This window comes from Protomyctophum parallelum, assembly GCF_964188405.1.
Source record: "Protomyctophum parallelum genome assembly, chromosome: 1".
NCBI lineage: Eukaryota > Metazoa > Chordata > Actinopteri > Myctophiformes > Myctophidae > Protomyctophum > Protomyctophum parallelum.
In genome coordinates this window covers 6,062,530-6,081,558 of record NC_139697.1, presented here as the reverse complement: position 1 = coordinate 6,081,558, position 19,029 = coordinate 6,062,530, and the positions used below count along the sequence as shown (strand labels likewise).

The window sequence follows — 19,029 nt, the reverse complement described above, 5'->3', positions numbered from 1 at the left end:
TGGATTATTCTGACAAAACATACGTTAATTCAGCCCTACAGTATACATTTCGGCCATTTGAAAATAGCCGATCTTTAATACACTTGAAAACTTTAAAATTAGACATTGAGTACTTTCTACTTTTGGTACTCTTAAGTACATTTTGATACAGTACCAGTACTTTTTTCTACATTGCAGTATTGATACTTTTAGTTAAGTATAACAAATGTGAGTCCTTTTTTCACGCCTGGCAGTTACCATGCAGTGCAGTGTGAACTTACGTGACCCGTTGACCACAAAGAGACAACAGTCAGTGCTTAAGGGCTTTACTGGGTTATTTGGCTGCTGCTGTTTCTTCCAAAATCTCTTTAGTCCGTTTAAGTTTGGCTCATTGATCTCTGCGCTGCCGAATAAACGCAGGTGGGATTAGTTTTAAGCTGTGCATAATTTGAGTCCATTTGGACGGCTTCCCCGACCGGAACTCATCTCTGAGCTTAAGGAGATCTTCGACGGAAAACATGAAAATTGAATAATTTAAATGCGACAATGCGGCAGTATCGTATTATGTTTGGTTTTGGGAAACGGAGCAATTAGGGATTACTCGAGTGCATATTTCACAAACACATTGGGGGAAACGCACTCTGGCGGATGTCTGATTAGAAAACCAATTGATATTACTTTGGCCTTCATTCCTTTGAAATAAATTACACAGTAACAAAAATGTTTTCAATAATTGATGTAACTTTTAACTCCAGGCTTTTCTACTGTTAGTTTACAGTGTGTGTATGTCAGTGTGTGAATGTAAACTAAAGGAGCTGCAGTCAATTCAATCACTGAAAGCCTTCCTGATGCTGTGTCAATAATGTAACTTAAACAAATCAATAATGTGCTCGTTAGCTTGTAATTGTTTTGCTGCAGGCTAAACACATTTTCATGGTCAAGTTGTCTGACATTATATCCAGTGTTATTAAGCTAGTCCGACAGAAAGCTGAACAGTCACCAATCACATGACACAAGCAACATAGCAACACAACAAGAAGCAATATTGTACTAGCCTATTTCTTCACTTGCATAATATTATACCGGTACTCATAAAGTGATTTTAAAAAGATTGATTGATTGATTGATTGATTGATTGGTACATTGCAGATAGCTGCAATGTATCTTTTGCACATGCTGAGGGACCTCGATAAAGTGCACCTCGAACAACACTTTCACCCTCTACCCATAAGGGACACTACAATTACAAATGCAAACGGGTTTACCGTATAGGCCAGGGGTCTGCAACATGCGGCTCTAGAGCACTCCCCTAGTGGCTCCCTGTAGCATTAAAAGTAGCAATACATAATTTTTCATTTATGGTTTCTGTAGGAGGCCAAACGTGACAAGCATTCTTAATATTTATTCTACACATTTTTACAAAATTGGAAAACTTAACTAAACTAAAATTTGCGTCATAGCATGCGACACACTCAGTGCCGTGCCAGCCAGGTGTCTATTATAAACAAACCGGTGGGTGTGTGAGGCTGCTGTCTGCTACGCTACTACGGCTTCTACGGGGAGAAAAAGAAAGATAGCCGACGAAAAACAGAGGATTTAACAGTTCGTGGACAGAGGCTTTTGTCTTCACAGCCAATGCAGATTGACTGCCTGTATGTTTAATCTGCAGTGAGAAGCTATAAAACAACAAAAAAAGTAACGTTGAAAGACATTTCCAGTGAAAGCATGCTAAATTCTGCTAGTTTCGTTGCAACCCGGGAGATAATAAAGTTTGGCAAGCTGCATTATAATGCGTAATTTTCTTTGCGGCTCTAGATAGATTTTGAATTTATTTTTGGTCGAAAATGGCTCTTTCAACATCTTGGGTTGCCGACCCCTGGTATAGGCCTATGTCAAAGAAATGTTATTTCCCACTGCCACGGCTTCCTCGGGGAACTGACGGTCGCAGCCCATGACTCGCACATCCCTCCTGGGTAGTCCTCCCCGCCCTGGCAGAGATATGCGCTCCGGGGGAACGCCCCTTTCTATAATCTACTCTTCATCTTCCGTGGATCATAGAATGTACTGATCATCACACACACAGTGTGCTGCCTGGGATTCTGAGACAGTGAGACTTAATCAGAGGCTGCAACTTGTAAATGTAAATATATTCTGTGTGAGCCGCACTCTGCCAAGAGAATTTCCTGCAGAGGACATGATGAGTTCAGTCCCATAAATTCAATTCAAAAAGCAGTTCCCGACAGAAGCGGTGCCTTTCCCCTCTCATCTGTCTCAGATTAGTGCGTTTGGGTCCGCGGGGCCAACCCAATTATCTTTGGTTTGTCACGTTGACAGACATCATCACACTGTCCACACTGTCAGATCCTTAGCGTTGTTTTAAATCTGAGAGTATAGGTTCAAAATGCTGGCTGGGGTCTGTGTGTTGTTGGGGGGGGGGTCCATGCTTTTGTTGTTCCCCCCTCTGATCATTGATTTCTATGGCCGTTTCTTTTATTCCTGCTTCTTAATTCTTTCTGACCTGAGATCAGATTCATACGAGGGTTTCCACTGGACACACACTAGTCTGATTAAACCCATTCTGACCTGAGATCAGATTCTAAAAAATGTCAGTCGTTCTTCGATTTTTCAAAAAATAGCAGACCTACAAGCTCGTATTGCGCCACTCGGTGGCGCGATATGAGCTTGTAGATCTGCTATTTTTCAATAGCTAAAGCATAACATGATGCTGACACCAAAATGGGTGCCCGGTCAGAATGGGTTAATTCTTTCTTTCCCATGTTCGTACATATACGTACCCCGGTCGCTAGGGGGCGCCATATCCCAGGTCCGTATATATATACGTACCCCAACGTATACTCCGTCTATATAATGGTTGAGTCCCCATGGCAGCTTTTAACATTGGTCCGGTTCCTATGGCAACGCCCCACCGCTCCAGCTATGGGATTGAAAATATAATCACGGAGCTGTCCTTGGTGGATCTTATGCCATCCAAATTTCTGATTTAATTTGTGCCTCCCGCCTGCATGGACCACCATGTAAAAGCTTCTGACTTGTATGTAAGTCTGTTGTGTTTAGCCTGGTCAATAAACCAGACTAATATCGCACAGACCGCGGGATATTAGTCTGGGGAGGCTCAGCTTGGATTTCATTTCCAGGGGGGCGGGTTGAAACATTTTCTCTTTGACGCAATTGGTCAGAGCTACTGTCAGTCAAAGGTCTCAAGCATTGAAAGTCACTGTACCAAAGCCCGCCCATATTGCATACCGTGTCCCGATTGGCCGCCCCATTTCTCTGGTGTAGGAAATGGGCGTACAATTGAGCCTCTCCAGACCGTAATCCGCCGGCAGGCAATTTATTTTTGCCAACGGCTGATTCGGTCTGGTTTATTAACCAGGCTATGTTGTGTTGTCCTTGTGTCTATGTCAGAAAAGAGAAAACCCTCATGATAAAAAAAGTAAAAGCTTCTGACGAAAGGTAAACAGTGAGGTTGGGTGTTTTCGATTCATCTATCATGGTTAAAAATGGATTTTGTTGGAAGTTATAATGGGGCTGTATAGAGCGTCGCAGTCCCTCCCCCTTTCAGAAAAACGAGTGGCCCAGGAAATGAAAACCCAATGCATTTCCCCATAGGCAGTTCTTATTTAATTTATTTAAAGACCTTTTAAGCGTCGTACGAAGCCAACTCTTGTCGTGACAAATCATGACAACACACACAATATTTTGGACCAAACAAATAATTACAAAGAAGAAAAACAACAAAAAATGTGTTGTAACCTGCCGTTTGTTTCTACTTTCTAATTCTTTGTTTGGCCCGAAAAATTGTGTGTGTTGTCATTATTTGTCACGACAAGAGTTGGCTTCGTACGACGCTTAAAAGGTCTTTAAATAAATTAAATAAGAACTGCCTATGGGGAAATGCATTGCGTTTTCATTTCCTGGGCCACTCGTTGTTCTGAAAGGGGGAGGGACTGCGCCGCTCTATAGGAAGAGGGGCATAGCCTTACTCATGGACCAGAGCTACATCCCTACCTGCTTTCTCTGCACCATTTAAGGCCGTTTCCAAATGTTAAAATGTAAAAGACCAATATTATTATGAAGAAAACAAGATGGTAAGACAGCTAAAACAAATAGAATAAAGTTTACCTTCAGAAAAAGCGTTTATAGCTTCTGAATGTAGGTATTTTAACATTTAATCTGTGGAGTGAAGTCACATCAACACCCCATTCGCTTAGAAAAGGGGGCGGGGAAAGGGGCGGGGAAGGGCTGTGCGATAGGCCTATAGCACTGATTTATGAAAAGAAAAAGATGGTTAAACGGGTGGAGTTAGCTGGTTTGGCAGGTTGAAGATCCAATGGAGTTAGGTTTTTGTCAAACCGCTTTTTAATACTTTACATTGGTTCAATATGTTTGCGTTAGCCCCTCCTATGCCCAGCTTTGTGTGTCTGTGTGTAGGCCTACCACGGAAATGATTTGGCTGGGTGTCTCCCAACAGCAACGATATCATAACATAAAACATGCAGGTCAAATCGGCCAGTCTGATAGGTTGATATTGTGTGGTGTAATGCTAACCTGATAAATGTGTCATAAAGTCTAATGTTCTATTCTCTATCGCTCCAAAGCTAAAACGCTATAGTCTAATGTTCTATTCTCTATCGCTCCAAAGCTAAAACGCTATAGTCTGCAAACTGTATGTCGAGATGAAATCCAAAATGAATTAACATTTAATTCTAATAATTTGCTCTATCCATTCCTCCATATATAAGCCTGGATGGCTAAGTAAGGAGGTTAAACTATTGAAAACAATTCAAAATAATAGCTGCATGCAGTGATAAGATGGGGTCAAGCCATAGAAGCCCCTCTCTTCACAGCGTCTCCTCTGGAATGAGCTATACGTTAATATGACTGCTTTAAATAGCTTTTTGCATGGAGACCCCAGATGAAGCCAATGTTTTTGTTACGCTGATTGGCTGAAGGCGTTGTCTGTCAACGCTGTACTCCCGCAGCCAACCATGCATTAGCAGGGTCCAGACTCCACACAAATGAATGGAAATGCGAATTCAAGGGGGAGAAGTTAACCAGGCTATACGAAAATGTTTGACGTTGCTTTTTTATGTCAAAAAGTTCGATAGGGCCCAGGCCGTAGCGTAACGGTCTGGGCACCGGACTGGTAATCCAGTCGCAGTGTGCCGCGGGTTCGACTCCCGGACCCGACACGGCCTTTACTGCATGTCATCCCCCATCTCTCTCCCGTTTCCTGTCAGCCTACTGTCTGTCCCTTCAAAAATCAATAAAAGGCGTAAGCCGCAAAAAAAATATCTTAAAAAAAAAAAAAAAAAAGTTCGATAGAGCAGATCATATACCGTCATTCATTCATTGGGAGATCTTTGACGAATTACTGTGAGCTTCAGTTCTTGAGCAATTGTCATGATCGACCCCCTACCACCATATTGCCGGATTTCGTGGAAAACGACAGCACAAAACTGCCAAAACTGTGAAAAATGGCAGAATCTGTGCGAAAACAATAATCTCAGGAAGAAAATGCCTTGGTGGACACAGCCCCTATAGGGCAGTGGCTCTCAAACTGTTTCTTGCCAAGGACCCCCAAATTGAATGAAATCATTCATCGTATAAATTAATTCATTTCACTGGGTATTTTTGTTTTTGTATGAGATGTGTTTCTTTATTGTTGCATTTCCTGTTAAAGATTGGATATGGATACCGGTACATTACCTACTCATTGTATAGTCTTTTATTTATTCATGTGTCAGGGTCAAAGTATCAGCCTTGTGGTGCCTTCTCAGCCTTGTGGTGGTGGTCACTAGTGTAAGTCTGCAGGTTGGATAATGATGTGATCTATTCTGTTGAGTTTAAAAAGAATCCATCATTATCATTCATCCTCATCTTCAGTTCAATTCCTTTTCTTTTCACAGTTTCTCTCTCTCTGTGGTCGGTCTTTATTGGCAGGATAATGTCTATCTTACGTTGCCAGAGAACAAACAAGAGCACGGGCCGAGGAATCAATAGACACAAATAAATGACAATCCTCTGTACGTAGACAATTAACAATGTGGGATCGCCATCCCATTATCGTCACCGCTGGCGTTCCTTTATTTCACTCTCATTTCCTTTGTCTTGCATTTTGTGATTGCTTCCTTTGAACCCAATTTATCCCAATCCATGCCACTTCCTCTGCTTTCTGTCGCTCTCTTCCTCTCTTTCTTTCCCTTTTGTCTGCTTTCATCTACCTCTCTATCTCCCTTCTCTCTCCGGAGGCAGATTGGAGCGTCAGTCTGCCAATTAGGACAGTGACGTTCACCTGCCACCCATTAAACCATCCCCCATATGCGCCCGTATTTGTTTCAGCACGCAGTAACATCTAATAATAAATAATGAAACTCTTGAGAGTTGAAAAATTGACCTGAACGGGTGTGGCACTTTTTTCTGTGTGGACTGAAATGAGGTGAAGACTCTTGAGGTGAATGGCTGCACTCTCTCCCCTCCATTCTCTTTGTTCAAATAACAAGACACAAATAACATGGCTCAACTTACCCTCATTTTCTATTCCCTCTGCGCCCTCTTAGTCGTGCACTGACGGTGTTGCACAGACACCGAAAACAGCAGATCTGTAAGCTCACAATGATTTGTGCTGCGATGTGCTGTGAGCTTGTACATCTGCTATTTTAGGTGTGGGGGAAACAGTCATTATACACTCTCTCCCCCAGAGAGGGACAACAAAGTTTGTGTGTGGACATTAAATAACAACTCTCTCTCTCTCTCTCTCTCTCTCCCTCCAGGTTCTCCGTACAGAGATGAGATCACCCTGGGCATTCTCCAGCTCCAGGAGAACAACCGGCTAGAGATCCTGAAGAGGAGGTGGTGGGAGGGGGGACAGTGTCCCAAGGAGGAGGACCACCGAGCCAAAGGTGGGTTTCCTCGTCACGCCTTCAGCACTGAACCCCACACATATGACCTGCACTACCACAATATGACTATGTTTATCATGTGTCACCATGTGCCAGGACGATACAATGCTTAAAACCAGGTATAATGTGCTAACATTATTGCCAGAGCTGAATTTCAAAATAGGTCATTGCCATTGAAGCCTTGTTATTGTTCGTATATATATCGGTGTCTACTGTAGCACTGGTGTGTTTTAATAAGTCACACTCAAAGAATGCAATGACGTTGTGAAATGTGGACTGTCATTGCTGCTATCACCTGCTTAATGCATTTCATTAGGGTAGGACTTATTTACTTATTTGCGATTTTTCACTTCCTGTTTCCGTTTCTGAGTGAAACTGCTTTCAAAATTAGACAGTTAACATTGAAGTGAACGGTGGCAGTTTGGGTATACATTCAGCCACCAGATGGCGGTGTTTGCGGCGAATGAGTTAACGTATGCCCTATCTCATACTAAGATGTACAAAAGAATAGAGTGGAAATAGCTGATCTACAATCTCATAATGTGACATGATTTCCGCCTACAAATATATACCCAATATCGCGGCGCCAAGTTGAAAGTTACAAATATTGCACTCGTTAACCCATTCTGACCGGGCACCCATTTTGGTGTCGGCATCATGTCGTGCTTTAGCTATTTAAAAATAGCAGATCTACAAGCTCATATCGCGCCACCGAGTGGCGCGATACGAGCTTGTAGGTCTGCTATTTTTGAAAAAAATCGAAGAGCGACTGACATTTTTAGAATCTGATCTCAGGTCAGAATGGGTTCATCAGACCAGTGTGTGTCCGGCGGAAACCTGGTATGAATCTGATCTCAGGTCAGAATGGGTTAATTAATTGCATCTTACGTCCCTTGTTCCGTGTCTCTGTATTGTGATCTTGACCTTTTAACGTGTTGATCCAAATGCTAACCATCTCTCCGGGACAGCCTTCTGAGCATTCCCACCAAGTTTCATTAACCCATTCTGACCTGAGATCAGATTCATACGAGGTTTCCGCCGGACACACACTGGGTCTGATGAACCCATTCTGACCTGAGATCAGATTCTAGAAATGTCAGTCGTTCTTCGATTTTTCAAAAAATAGCAGACCTACAAGCTCGTATCGCGCCACTCGGTGGCGCGATATGAGCTTGTAGATCTGCTATTTTTCAATAGATAAAGCATAACATGATGCCAACACCAAAATGGGTGCCCGGTCAGAATGGGTTAAATTCTGTGCTTCCATCTTCCCAACAAGCAGACAATACCATATCCCTATTATCCCCCCATCTCTCGATAAGAGGCATGGGGGATGAGAAAGAGGATAATGCAATGGTGGGAAATGTGTGAGTGGTATTCTAGCCTGTAGTTTGGTAAAGGTTGGAGCGTATCCTGTGGTACTCGATGTTCTGTTGGCAGATGAGAGAGGTGGCTGTTGGGTAAATCGGCACCTGGATCGCTATGGGAGAACAAACTGAGAGTCATTCAAAAGGTGTTCCCACTATTGATGTCTGGTTCTCTCTCCTGTCTCTGTATATGTTTGGCTCCTGGCTTGCTGACTCTATAACTTAATTGCGTCGTGTGTCTTTGTTTCCCTTTGTACCTTTATCTTACTTTCTGTCTTTGTACATTCTTGTTCCATTCCTGACACACTGTCCATCTCTGCCTTTCTTTGTCTTTGATTTGTCTTTCCTTCAGTGTCTGTTCCCTTCGTCTCTCACTCTTTCTCTTGTTTCTGGCTTCATGGCTTTTAGGGCAGGTGGATTGACATTAGGCATGTAGCAAACGGGTGAATTGACCAAAGTGGCGTGATTTCCCATCCTGTGTGTGTTTGCTATTTTGGAGACTTGCAGTACAGGTCACACACAGGGTATGGCATTTGCAAATCAGCAGTGTATTGTCAATTCAGGGTAGAGGACCACAATTTGCGCCATCTGCATCCTGCCTGCTTGGATCAGTCTACCGGCTGACCAGTGTGTAGACAAGTGTTCAACCCTAGTATTGCTATTCGGGCATGTCAAAGATACTGCAACAGGCGAACATTTGGCAATAATAGGTGAACTGGCTATCAGATCACAATGCATCACAACACAACAACGCCTTTTGAGCCTGTGGATCTGCTTTTTAAGAAGCGGCCAAGAAATTGGGTATAGAGGGAAACAAAATGAGGGTCCCAAGGACAGTTTGTCTGTCTGTTTGAGGTGCCATAGATTCAGTGATGAGGACTCTGTAACTCCTGCACAAAGACATCAGTTTGCCCTTGGAAATTGGAAATAAATTACGCCTTTTCTTCCGTGACATTATGAGCATTACCAGTAGGTGTTTTGGCTGAGCACAGAACACTCAGAACACATTTCACAGCGGTTCATCGGTTTTTCCCAAAATAGCGCCTTATGGCTACATCTGCATGCTTCTCCTACCCATTATGTTAATAGCTCTGTTTTATCTCCTCTCGTACTGATTCTCCATGTCTCCATCCATGACTTTGACAAATTAAGCAGTGAAGTGTAGAAAGAAAAGCATAATTAAATTGACTAATGTACAATCAATATGATAATTGTCATCTTGATTTTTTTCCCCCTTTCTTTTCTTACTTATGAGCAATGGGAAGGTAATGGCTTCCTGTTAGTTAAAAACACGTTCCATTCCCATTTAAATGTTTTGGCAGAATCCGCCCTCTAGGTAGAAGAAAGAAAAGTGCGGTGTGACCGTGCACGTAAGGGCCAAATTAACTTTGGACACGTAAGCAGTGTACCAAATGTGAATTCTCAGACAGACACACACCGTGCTGCCAGTTCAGCTCTGCATTCACATGAATTAGCATTCTGCATGGGTGGGCATGACAATAAACATTCAGGCCAGAAAGTGACCTCAGCAATTTACATTTACCTCCCCTTGTGGTCTTTTTTTCCAGGCCAATTTTGATAGGTGGTGTCAGAGCATTCCACATTTTGGTGGTATTAACCCATTCTGACCTGAGATCAGATTCATACGAGGTTTCCGCCGGACACACACTGGTCTGATGAACCCATTCTGACCTGAGAACAGATTCTAAAAATGTCAGTCGCTCTTCGATTTTTCAAAAATAGCAGACCTACAAGCTCGTATTGCGCCACTCGGTGGCGCGATACGAGCTTGTAGATCTGCTATTTTTAAATAGCTAAAGCATAACATGATGCTGACACCAAAATGGGTGCCCATTCAAAATGGGTTAATGGTATTGAGTGCACTGTCCCTTTGACTATCTTCAACCAATCCCATTGATATTTGATTAACCCTGTCATCTCCCCTGAGTCATCCTTTTTTTTTTAACCCATTATCTTTCACCCAGTGTCAATAATGTAATCCTGGGAGCTACACTCCCTCTGCCAACCTGGGGAAACCAACGGACTGACCTCATGTTTTCTTCAATGCATGAGGAGTCTAAGCCGCCTATTTTCCCCTGACAGAGGGGAGTTTCCCCGGTTGGACGTAGCACGTGGAGGGAACACGTTATTACAACCAGTTCCTTTCCCCTCCATCAGGTGCCCTGGCTGGCCAGTTGGAGGCAGTGTACAGACCAGCATGTTCTTTGTGACCCTATAGACGAATCCAGGAACGGGTCTCATGGTCGCAGCTTTTCTACCTCCTGTAGGCGGACTCAACGTAGCTGCAGGGTTTAAACCCTCACCAGGCGCACCTCTTCTACTATAGTGAACGGCAGAGTGACTGATGTTTAGTCTGCCTCAAACGTTACTGCTGTATTTTATACCTCATACTAAGCATTTAAAGTATGAGGTATAAAGTACAGAAGCCTTGTGTTCATAAAACAGAAAGATTGGGTATTGGGTAAGACTGATGTTATGTATCTTTCAGGACCTTTCACTGCTTCGTTTCAACCATTACTCAATGGCTCTGGTCTCAGCCACCGCGGTGAATATTTTGACATTCCGTTTTTTTTTTTTTTTTTATGTTGCCACTACTGTTGGAGCAGCCATAAACTAAACACGTTCATCTCGATGTTCTGGGCATCTTTGTAATGCTAGTGTTAGTAAAAAGCAGGTGAAAGAGTAATGTTTGAGGCAGACTAAACATCAGTCACTCTGCCGTTCACTGTAGTAGAAGAGGTGCGCCTGGTGAGGGTTTAAACCCGCAGCTACGTCAAGTCCGCCTACAGGAAATACGTAAGCTGCGACCATGAGACCCGTTCCTGGATTCGTCTATAGGCCAGGGGACATGCAGAGAACATGCAAACTCCACACACAGAAAGGCCTTTTTGCCAACACCATCTAGGCAGGGTATGGGCACAGATGATGCCCCCCCCCACCCCCCGAGCCATCCTGAACTAGCAAAGTGTGTTGGAATTAGTTGGGTCATGGGCTTAAGGCCCAGAAGTAGTCGTCGTATTGTTTTTTTGGAAGGTCTGAAGCTTAGGTTTTTAGAGACATTGGGATGCAGGCATAATCAAAATAGCATTGAATGAGGACTCCAGCTGAAGTCCTGCATGGCTATGTCGATTCTTCCATCACCCCCTCTTTTCCTATCTTCTTCACCGACTGTACGGTTTAATAAAGCCAAAATGCTTCAGAATAATTATATATCATTCATGTCATCTTAAGATATTGGTGTGCATTGTGCAACTGTGCACACAAGCTAGTTTTTTTTCCCCCTACACTCACGATGTACTGTATGTAACTTACTTATTTTATTTTATTTCTATCAATGTGGTTTACTTATTGAGTTTCGTTCACACATGGTGTGTTAGGAGGTGAGGTGAGAAGTGGCTTTATAATGGAGACGTGTTTGTTATTGATTTAGTATTGACCAACAGTACGCTTGTTTTACAAAGATATAACACACCAGAATAATGTTACACAAAAGCATTGCTGTGTGTGTAATGTGTATATATGTCTTTTTTGGATAGTTAAAAAATAAATAGGTTATTTAAAGTTTGTGTGTGTGTGTGTGTGTGTGTGTGTGTGTCCAGGTCTAGGTATGGAGAACATTGGTGGTATTTTCGTGGTGTTGATCTGTGGTCTGATCATTGCGGTCTTCGTGGCCATCATGGAGTTCATCTGGTCCACGCGACGCTCTGCAGAGACTGACGAGGTACGCCCTCCTCCTCCTAACTCCTCCTCCTCTTCATGCCCCGCCCCTGGCCCCGCCCACGCGCCCAGGCACCACCCCCCAGTAGGTCAACTGCAGCAATGCGCCACTTCCGCTCTCTTAACTGTGGTCCTTAAACTCATCTGCTTGCTTGCTTGCTTGCGTGCGTGTGTGTGTGTGTGTGTGTGTGTGTGTGTGTGTGTGTGTGTGTGCAGAGATGGGCAGTATTTGAAATACATGTATTTGAAATACGTATTTGAAATACTTTTTTGTATTTTGTAATTTGTATTTCGCTGGGATGGAAGAAATGAGATGTATTTTGTATCTAAATACTTTCAGATTGAGTATTTTCTGTATTTCAAATACATAAAATACTTTTTTTGTTTTAATGTAATTTTATTCTCAAATGGACATGTTAAACATTTACACTGCCTCAGGTTTAAACTGTAGGGTCAAAACACACCCATACACACAACACAACACATAGTGTGATGTCACTTCTATTCCGCCTTCTGATTAATCAATCAGATTGATTGATTGAAATATGTATTAACAGTTTGCAGAATTACAGTACATTTCAAGCACAAACTCAATACAAAGACTATGAGTAGACGACCCAATTAATCATTACACTTGTTTACAACAGGGTCCACCATGTTCAATTCATCAAAACATTTAGAGACGTACAAATAGACACTTCTATATAGTTAAAGAACAGAACAGGAATTCATCATAAAGGAAGCAAAAAGGGAAAAGAAACATATACAGTGAGGGGAAAAAAGGGGGGGCGGTGGGGGGGGGGGATTCAGATTTTATGGGGGCCAGTTTCGAATTGCAGCCGTCCGTAGGTGCCCTTTGAGAGCGGTTTTGAAGGAGTCAAGGGATTCACATGTCTTAATGACTGTTGGTAGGGCGTTCCACATTTTGGTGGCATAGGAGCGAAAATAATTTAGTCCCTTGTTTGTGCCGGATCTGGGTTGTACATGGTTTGTTGCACTCCCTCTGGTGCTGTGGGTGTGGACTTCGTTTACATTAAGGAAGTATTTAGATACATGGGTATCTTGGTGGTGTATCGAATCTTGTGGACCAGACCCATTGCAAGATGCTGTACTCTGTCGTCGACCCTAAGCCATCCCAGCCTGTCAAAGTGGGCAGGGGTCACGGGGTGAGGTGGGTGAGGCCAAGTAGGAGCCTGACCAGTTTGTTTTGGGAGGTCTGGAGCCTTGTTTTAAGGGCCTTTGAGGTGCTGTGGTACCAAGAGGTGCATGCATAGTCAAAGAAACCTTGTACGAGGCCTCCTGTTAAGGTCTTCAAGGTGATTTTGTTGACCAGTGAGGAGATCCTGTAAAGGAATCTTGTTCTTTGATTGACTTTTTTGATTACGTTGGTGGCCATTTTATCACTATGCATGCACCTCTTGGTACCACAGCACCTCAAAGGCCCTTAAAACAAGGCTCCAGACCTCCCAAAACAAACTGGTCAGGCTCCTACTTGGCCTCACCCCCCAAACCCACCTCACCCCTGCCCACTTTGACAGGCTGGGATGGCTTAGGGTCGACGACAGAGTACAGCATCTTGCAATGGGTCTGGTCCACAAGATTCGATACACCACCAAGATACCCATGTACCTGTCTAAATACTTCCTTAATGTAAACGAAGTCCACACCCACAACACCAGAGGGAGTGCAACAAACCATGTACAACCCAGATTCGGCACAAACAAGGGACTAAATTATTTTCGCTCCTATGCCACAAAATGTGGAACGCCCTACCAACAGTCATTAAGACATGTGAATCCCTTGACTCCTTCAGAACCGCTCTCAAAGGGCACCTACGGATGGCTGCAATTCGAAACTGGCCTCTGTAAAATCTGAATCCCCCCCCGACCACCCCCCCTTTTTTTCCCTCACTGTATATGTTTCTTTTCCCTTTTTGCTTCCTTTATGATGAATTCCTGTTCTGTTCTTTAAGTGTCTATTTGTACGTCTCTAAATGTTTTGATGAATTGAACATGCGGTGGACCCTGTTGTAAACAAGTGTAATGATTAATTGGGTCGTCCACTCACAGTTAACAGTCTTTGTATTGATTTTTTGCTTGAAATGTACTGTAATTCTGCAAACTGTTAATACATATTTCAATCAATCAATCAATCAATCAAAGCTTACACACTCAAATTGAACCACAAATGAGAGGCAGAGTAGTGCGGGCCTTCAGTTGTTGGAGACTAACCTCACAAGGCTCATATCTTCAAGTTATTCTTTATAATCTTCAATGTATTAGACATTCTGACAGGTCATTCATTTAATATTTGGCAATCAATTATGAATTTACTTATCATTATACACATGTTCATGAAAATGTATTTTCATGTATTTTCAAAATACAAAATACGTATTTGTATCTCAAATACATTTCTCAGACCAGTATTTGTATTTTGTATTTAGATACATTTTTGACCCAGTATTTGTATTTTGTATCAAAATACATTTTCAATGTATTTTGCCCATCTCTGTGTGTGTGTGTGTGTGTGTGTGTGTGTGTGTGTGTGTGTGTGTGTGTGTGTGTGTGTGTGTGTGTGTGTGTGTGTGTGTGTGTGTGTGTGTGTGTGTGTGTGTGTGTGTGTGTGTGTGTGTGTGTGTGTGTGTGTGTGTGTGTGTGTGTGTGTGTGTGCGTGCGTGCGTGCGTGCGTGCGTGCGTGTGTGTTCTTTGTATATGTGTGTGTATAATAATGTAACAGAGGAAATTGTTGCGCATTTCTTTGTCCTTTGGTCCAGGTTAACTGCTGGTGCGGTGGTCTCAAAAACAAAAAGGAAACCTGGCAGAAAAAGGCCTGGTACTTTTGAGCACAGAGCATGCATTGTTGAGCGACTACAGGAGATTTATGTATAAATAAGTCGCTGAGAGGCGATGGGATGGGCCAGGTTGTCAGACGCGCTCCGCAAACAAAAGGATCTCGCTGGGTCCAAAACAATGCGTTAAAGGTGTTTTATTAAAGGCAGGTGCATAACTGAAACGGTGCTCAAACATAAAGTAAACTAGTCACAGCGATCCAACGTAAATAAAGTAAATAAATAAAGCAAAATAAGCGGTATAAAGCGGTCAACAAAAGTGCGGCTTCCCACACACCCCCTCTCTCTCACTGTGTGTGAAGCAGGTGAACATGTGAGGTATTGAATGAATCAGGTGAATCAGGTCCGCCCCTATGCCCGTCAATCATCCACGCTAATCACCAGTGACAGCACACTCATTTCATAGACCAAACATAATTTCATAGACCAAACATAATAAACCAATTCATGGCTCTTAGGTGCTATTTACACGAGGATGGTGTTCATATAAAACGTCAAAATAAAGTATCGTTTGCTGCTGTCATTTAGACGAGAACCGTGTTCTCAGGAGGTGAAAACGCAACGAAGTGAAACCGCCTCCCAGAGTGGAAATCTTTGAGAACGCCGTTTCCTATGGTCTCCATATAAACAGGCAAAACGGTGAATCCGCAAAACTTATGACATCATGGCTCACGTTGGCTCACAGCGCATATGTTTATTACATTGATGCAGAGCAATATCATTATGATATAATGGAGTTCCTGAACAAGCCTCCCTCCTCGCCTACAAAGTGATGCTCATCAGCGATGTTGAATGTAAAACCATGATGTAAATAAAAAGCCTTGTGATAGACGGCAGCCGCGGCAGCAGCGTTTATTTAATAAATATATATCATCCCGTGGCGCGCCCAGGGCAGTGTTGCGCCGCTTGCGTCTTCTTCTTGTACGTGGGTGACCTGTCTATTTGGCAGCCCGTTATCGCCACCTAGCGACAGTATAGCATAATAGCACATTATATCATAACGTGTGCGTTCTCGTGTAAAGGGTAAGAAAAAATGAGAACGCAACGGGACTTTGACGTGTTATATGGAGATGGTCGCCGTCTAAAAGAGGCCTTAGTCTTACATGCATGTTTTCTTTATTTACTTTCTTAATAGATAGTTTAGCTAGTCTCAGTCTAAGGAGTTTTCAAGCAGCGAGCAAGTCTTTTTCTGCCAGTTTTCCTCATTAATGTGTGTGCACATGGAATTGATTTATATATTTAATCATGTGCTCATTTGTCAACTCAACTGCCATATAACCCCATGGGCTGATCTTGCAGGTGACCAATCCATGGAGGCTATAAAGCTGTATCTTCTCTAGGGGTTATACAGCACCTGCCCAATCAGCACAGCCGAAGTGGCCAATTCACTGTGACCAAATTCTCTGCTAACCTCCGAGGTCTAGAGCTTCGTCCGTGGAGCTCAGCAAAATTAGATTATGAACTCACCATGTCAAATGTGGATGAAAGCATGGCCTCAAAACATGGTTGATTTGGATTAGGTGGTAGAATCCTTGGCTTATCTGGAGACACTGGAGTTTATTCGGACACAAAGGAACCAAAACACCCAGCGGAAAACGGTGACCTTCGACGGCTGTATAATTGCAAGTCTGGCAGCCAGTGACACAAGTAGTGTTTTTACTTATTTACTTAAATTCCCTATACTTACTCAGGAAATCCTTACTCAGGAAATCCCAGCAAGAATACCTTTTTGCTCAAGGTCTTCTTAAGCCATAGCAGATTTAGACAGAATGTAGTCTCGAGACTGTTTTTCCTTTGTTTTGCCTAGATGTTACCCAGATTGGACAGCATGTAAACAGAATTTGGCCGGGACCTACTCCACCAGAAAGAAGCCATTATTAGATTGTAGTGACGAGGCCAACGATAAACTGTTGATTCATATTTTAATTATAATACTGTTCAGTATGTAAGAAATTCATATACATTTTGCAATATACATTCTTCTCTCTCCAACTGTGTTTTTGTCGTAATGTGCCTCTCACTCCTCAATTGGTATTCCCAGCAATCCCTCCACTGTATGTTTTGTTGCTCCTTCCTTCTTGACTTTCATTTGCTCTGTATTTATCTGCATTACTCCGACTCCCTGCCTAGTGCCTGGCCCTCTCTATCGCCACTGTGGAAATCTTGGACAAACTGATTACTTACAATGCATTTTCTGTGTGTGTTTATAGGAGCATATAGGTCACTGTGTAGATAACACTTTTGAACAATGAGCTGCTGAAGAAATCTGCAGAAAGATGAAACGCAGACACACACACACACAGACACACTTTACTCACAGACTAACTCTTTGTCCTGTCTCTATACACTGTCCTGCAAAGCAAAAAATAATTGATACAACATTTTACAAAAAAGACCCCTTCTGTCCTCCCTCCCTCTACCAGGTGTCAGTGTGCCAGGAGATGTTGTGCGAGTTCCGAAACGCCATCTCCTGTAAGAAGAGCTCTCGTTCTCGTCGGCGGAGGCCCCTGGCCCCCAGCAGCGCAGCGGGCGGGGGGATCCTCCGCCACCCCTCCCGCCTGGCTATGGCGGGCCCCCGGCCCATCCGCCTCGTCAGAGAGATGCGCCTCAGTAACGGCAAGCTCTACAGCGGCTCTGGACCGCTCACTGGAGGCCTAGGTGGTGGGGGAGGAGGGATGGGGGCAATGGGAGCCATCGGGGGAGGACTAGGAGGAGGCAGCATTGGGGGTGGACTAGGAGGGCCAGATCTGGGCCCCGGCCCCCAGAGGCTGTTGGAGGACCCGCTGGGCGCCAGCATCGCCGCTGCAGCCGCGGGCACTTCGCCCTCACAACACATCACCGCACCTTCCCTCTCCTCGGCCTCGGCCGCGGCGGGGTGCTGCCCTCCGCTCCCCCCATCTCGCACCCTCCTGCAGGGGTGCAGCCACGTGCGCATCTGCCAGGAGTGTCGGCGCATCCAGGGGCTGAGGTCCACCTTGGCCCCGTCGTTGACCTCAGCCTCCTCGTCCACGGTTCTGGCCTCGGTGTCCTGCTCTAGGATCCCCCCCTCCATGGGGCCCATGCCCGGCACCCACCCCCACCACCACCACCATCACCACCACCACCATGGCTCCATGTCCCTGCCGCGCCTCCCGCCCCCACCTCCACCTTCCTCCTCCTGCTCCGACAGGGCCGACAGTGACGGGGGAGTGGGCAGCATGCAGGGAGGATGTGGTACAGGAGGCGCCGGGAGCCCCCTGCGGCGAGCCAAAGTCAAGCCAGCACCGCCGCCTCGCCCTCACCCCCCCAACAAGCCGTCTTCACACCCCCCACTGGACTTACTGGGGGGGCAGGACTGAAGAAGGGAGAGTGTACAAGGAGGATTACATGTAACGGGGTGGGGTGGCACGTAGGATCTCATCTGAAGGGTCAAAGATTTTACAGTATGGGTTTTTATGGGAAATCCATACAGGAAGGTTGCTGAGAGAGAAATGGCCCCGATCCAATGTAAGGGCTCAATGGGGCTTGGCGGTGGTGGATGGATCAGTTCACTTCCACTAAGTTGTAGGTGTGGACCGGCCGGTATCATTTTGACCCTTTGTGAGAGGTGGATCGTTGAAACGCTTTTGACCCATTAGCAGGGGGACTTGAGGTATGAATTTTTCTTTCCTCATTTTTCTCCAACCGGGCAGGATCGTGGGCTGTGCCTGCTGCAGTCAGTGGAAGGGGTTCAGACCACAGGACGTAACGGGTGAAATGAAAGGTGCGTGACTACCGTGAGGCCGCAGCCAGTCACTCACATGCAGAAAAGCTTAAAAAGAATCTTGGGTCTCAATCACACTGCACCTCCCTGTAGCCCACAACGCTCTGTGTGTTCAGTGAGATTGGGAAGTGTTGCAGCAACTAACCCATTCCATCTATGTTTATTCAACGCGGCTGCCGATATTGAGAGCGCCTTTTAATGTGAGAAGGACTTACTACTAATCAGAATATGTAATGAATGTCTGGAGGAAGTATGAGGTTCATTCCTTTAACCCAGAACTATGTGGTGACTGCCACACACAGACGAGACACAGTTAAGAGACGAGATGATTGGTTGGGTTTGTTAAAGGTTTTTGTCATTCATTTGGCTACTGTGGGAGGCCTTGATCTAGCCCACAGTCCCATGGAAAGGTCAGGGCAACAGTGAGCC

The 19,029-nt window shown here is 44.4% G+C and overlaps 1 protein-coding gene across 1 annotated transcript in view; it reads left to right on the top strand.

Annotated features, from left to right (window-relative positions):
* The window catches only part of LOC310875093 (glutamate receptor ionotropic, kainate 5-like), a gene marked incomplete at its 3' end in the record, with an annotated part of 241,116 nt that extends 222,920 nt beyond the window's left edge, over positions 1-18,196 (top strand). The window contains exons 16-19 of the mRNA XM_083788160.1: positions 6,561-6,604; positions 6,774-6,902; positions 11,890-12,011; positions 17,282-18,196. Of these exons, the coding sequence (XP_083644286.1) occupies positions 6,561-6,604; positions 6,774-6,902; positions 11,890-12,011; positions 17,282-18,196 (1,210 nt within the window). The remainder of the gene's footprint in view (positions 1-6,560; positions 6,605-6,773; positions 6,903-11,889; positions 12,012-17,281) is intronic.
* Positions 18,197-19,029: the final 833 nt, after the last annotated feature.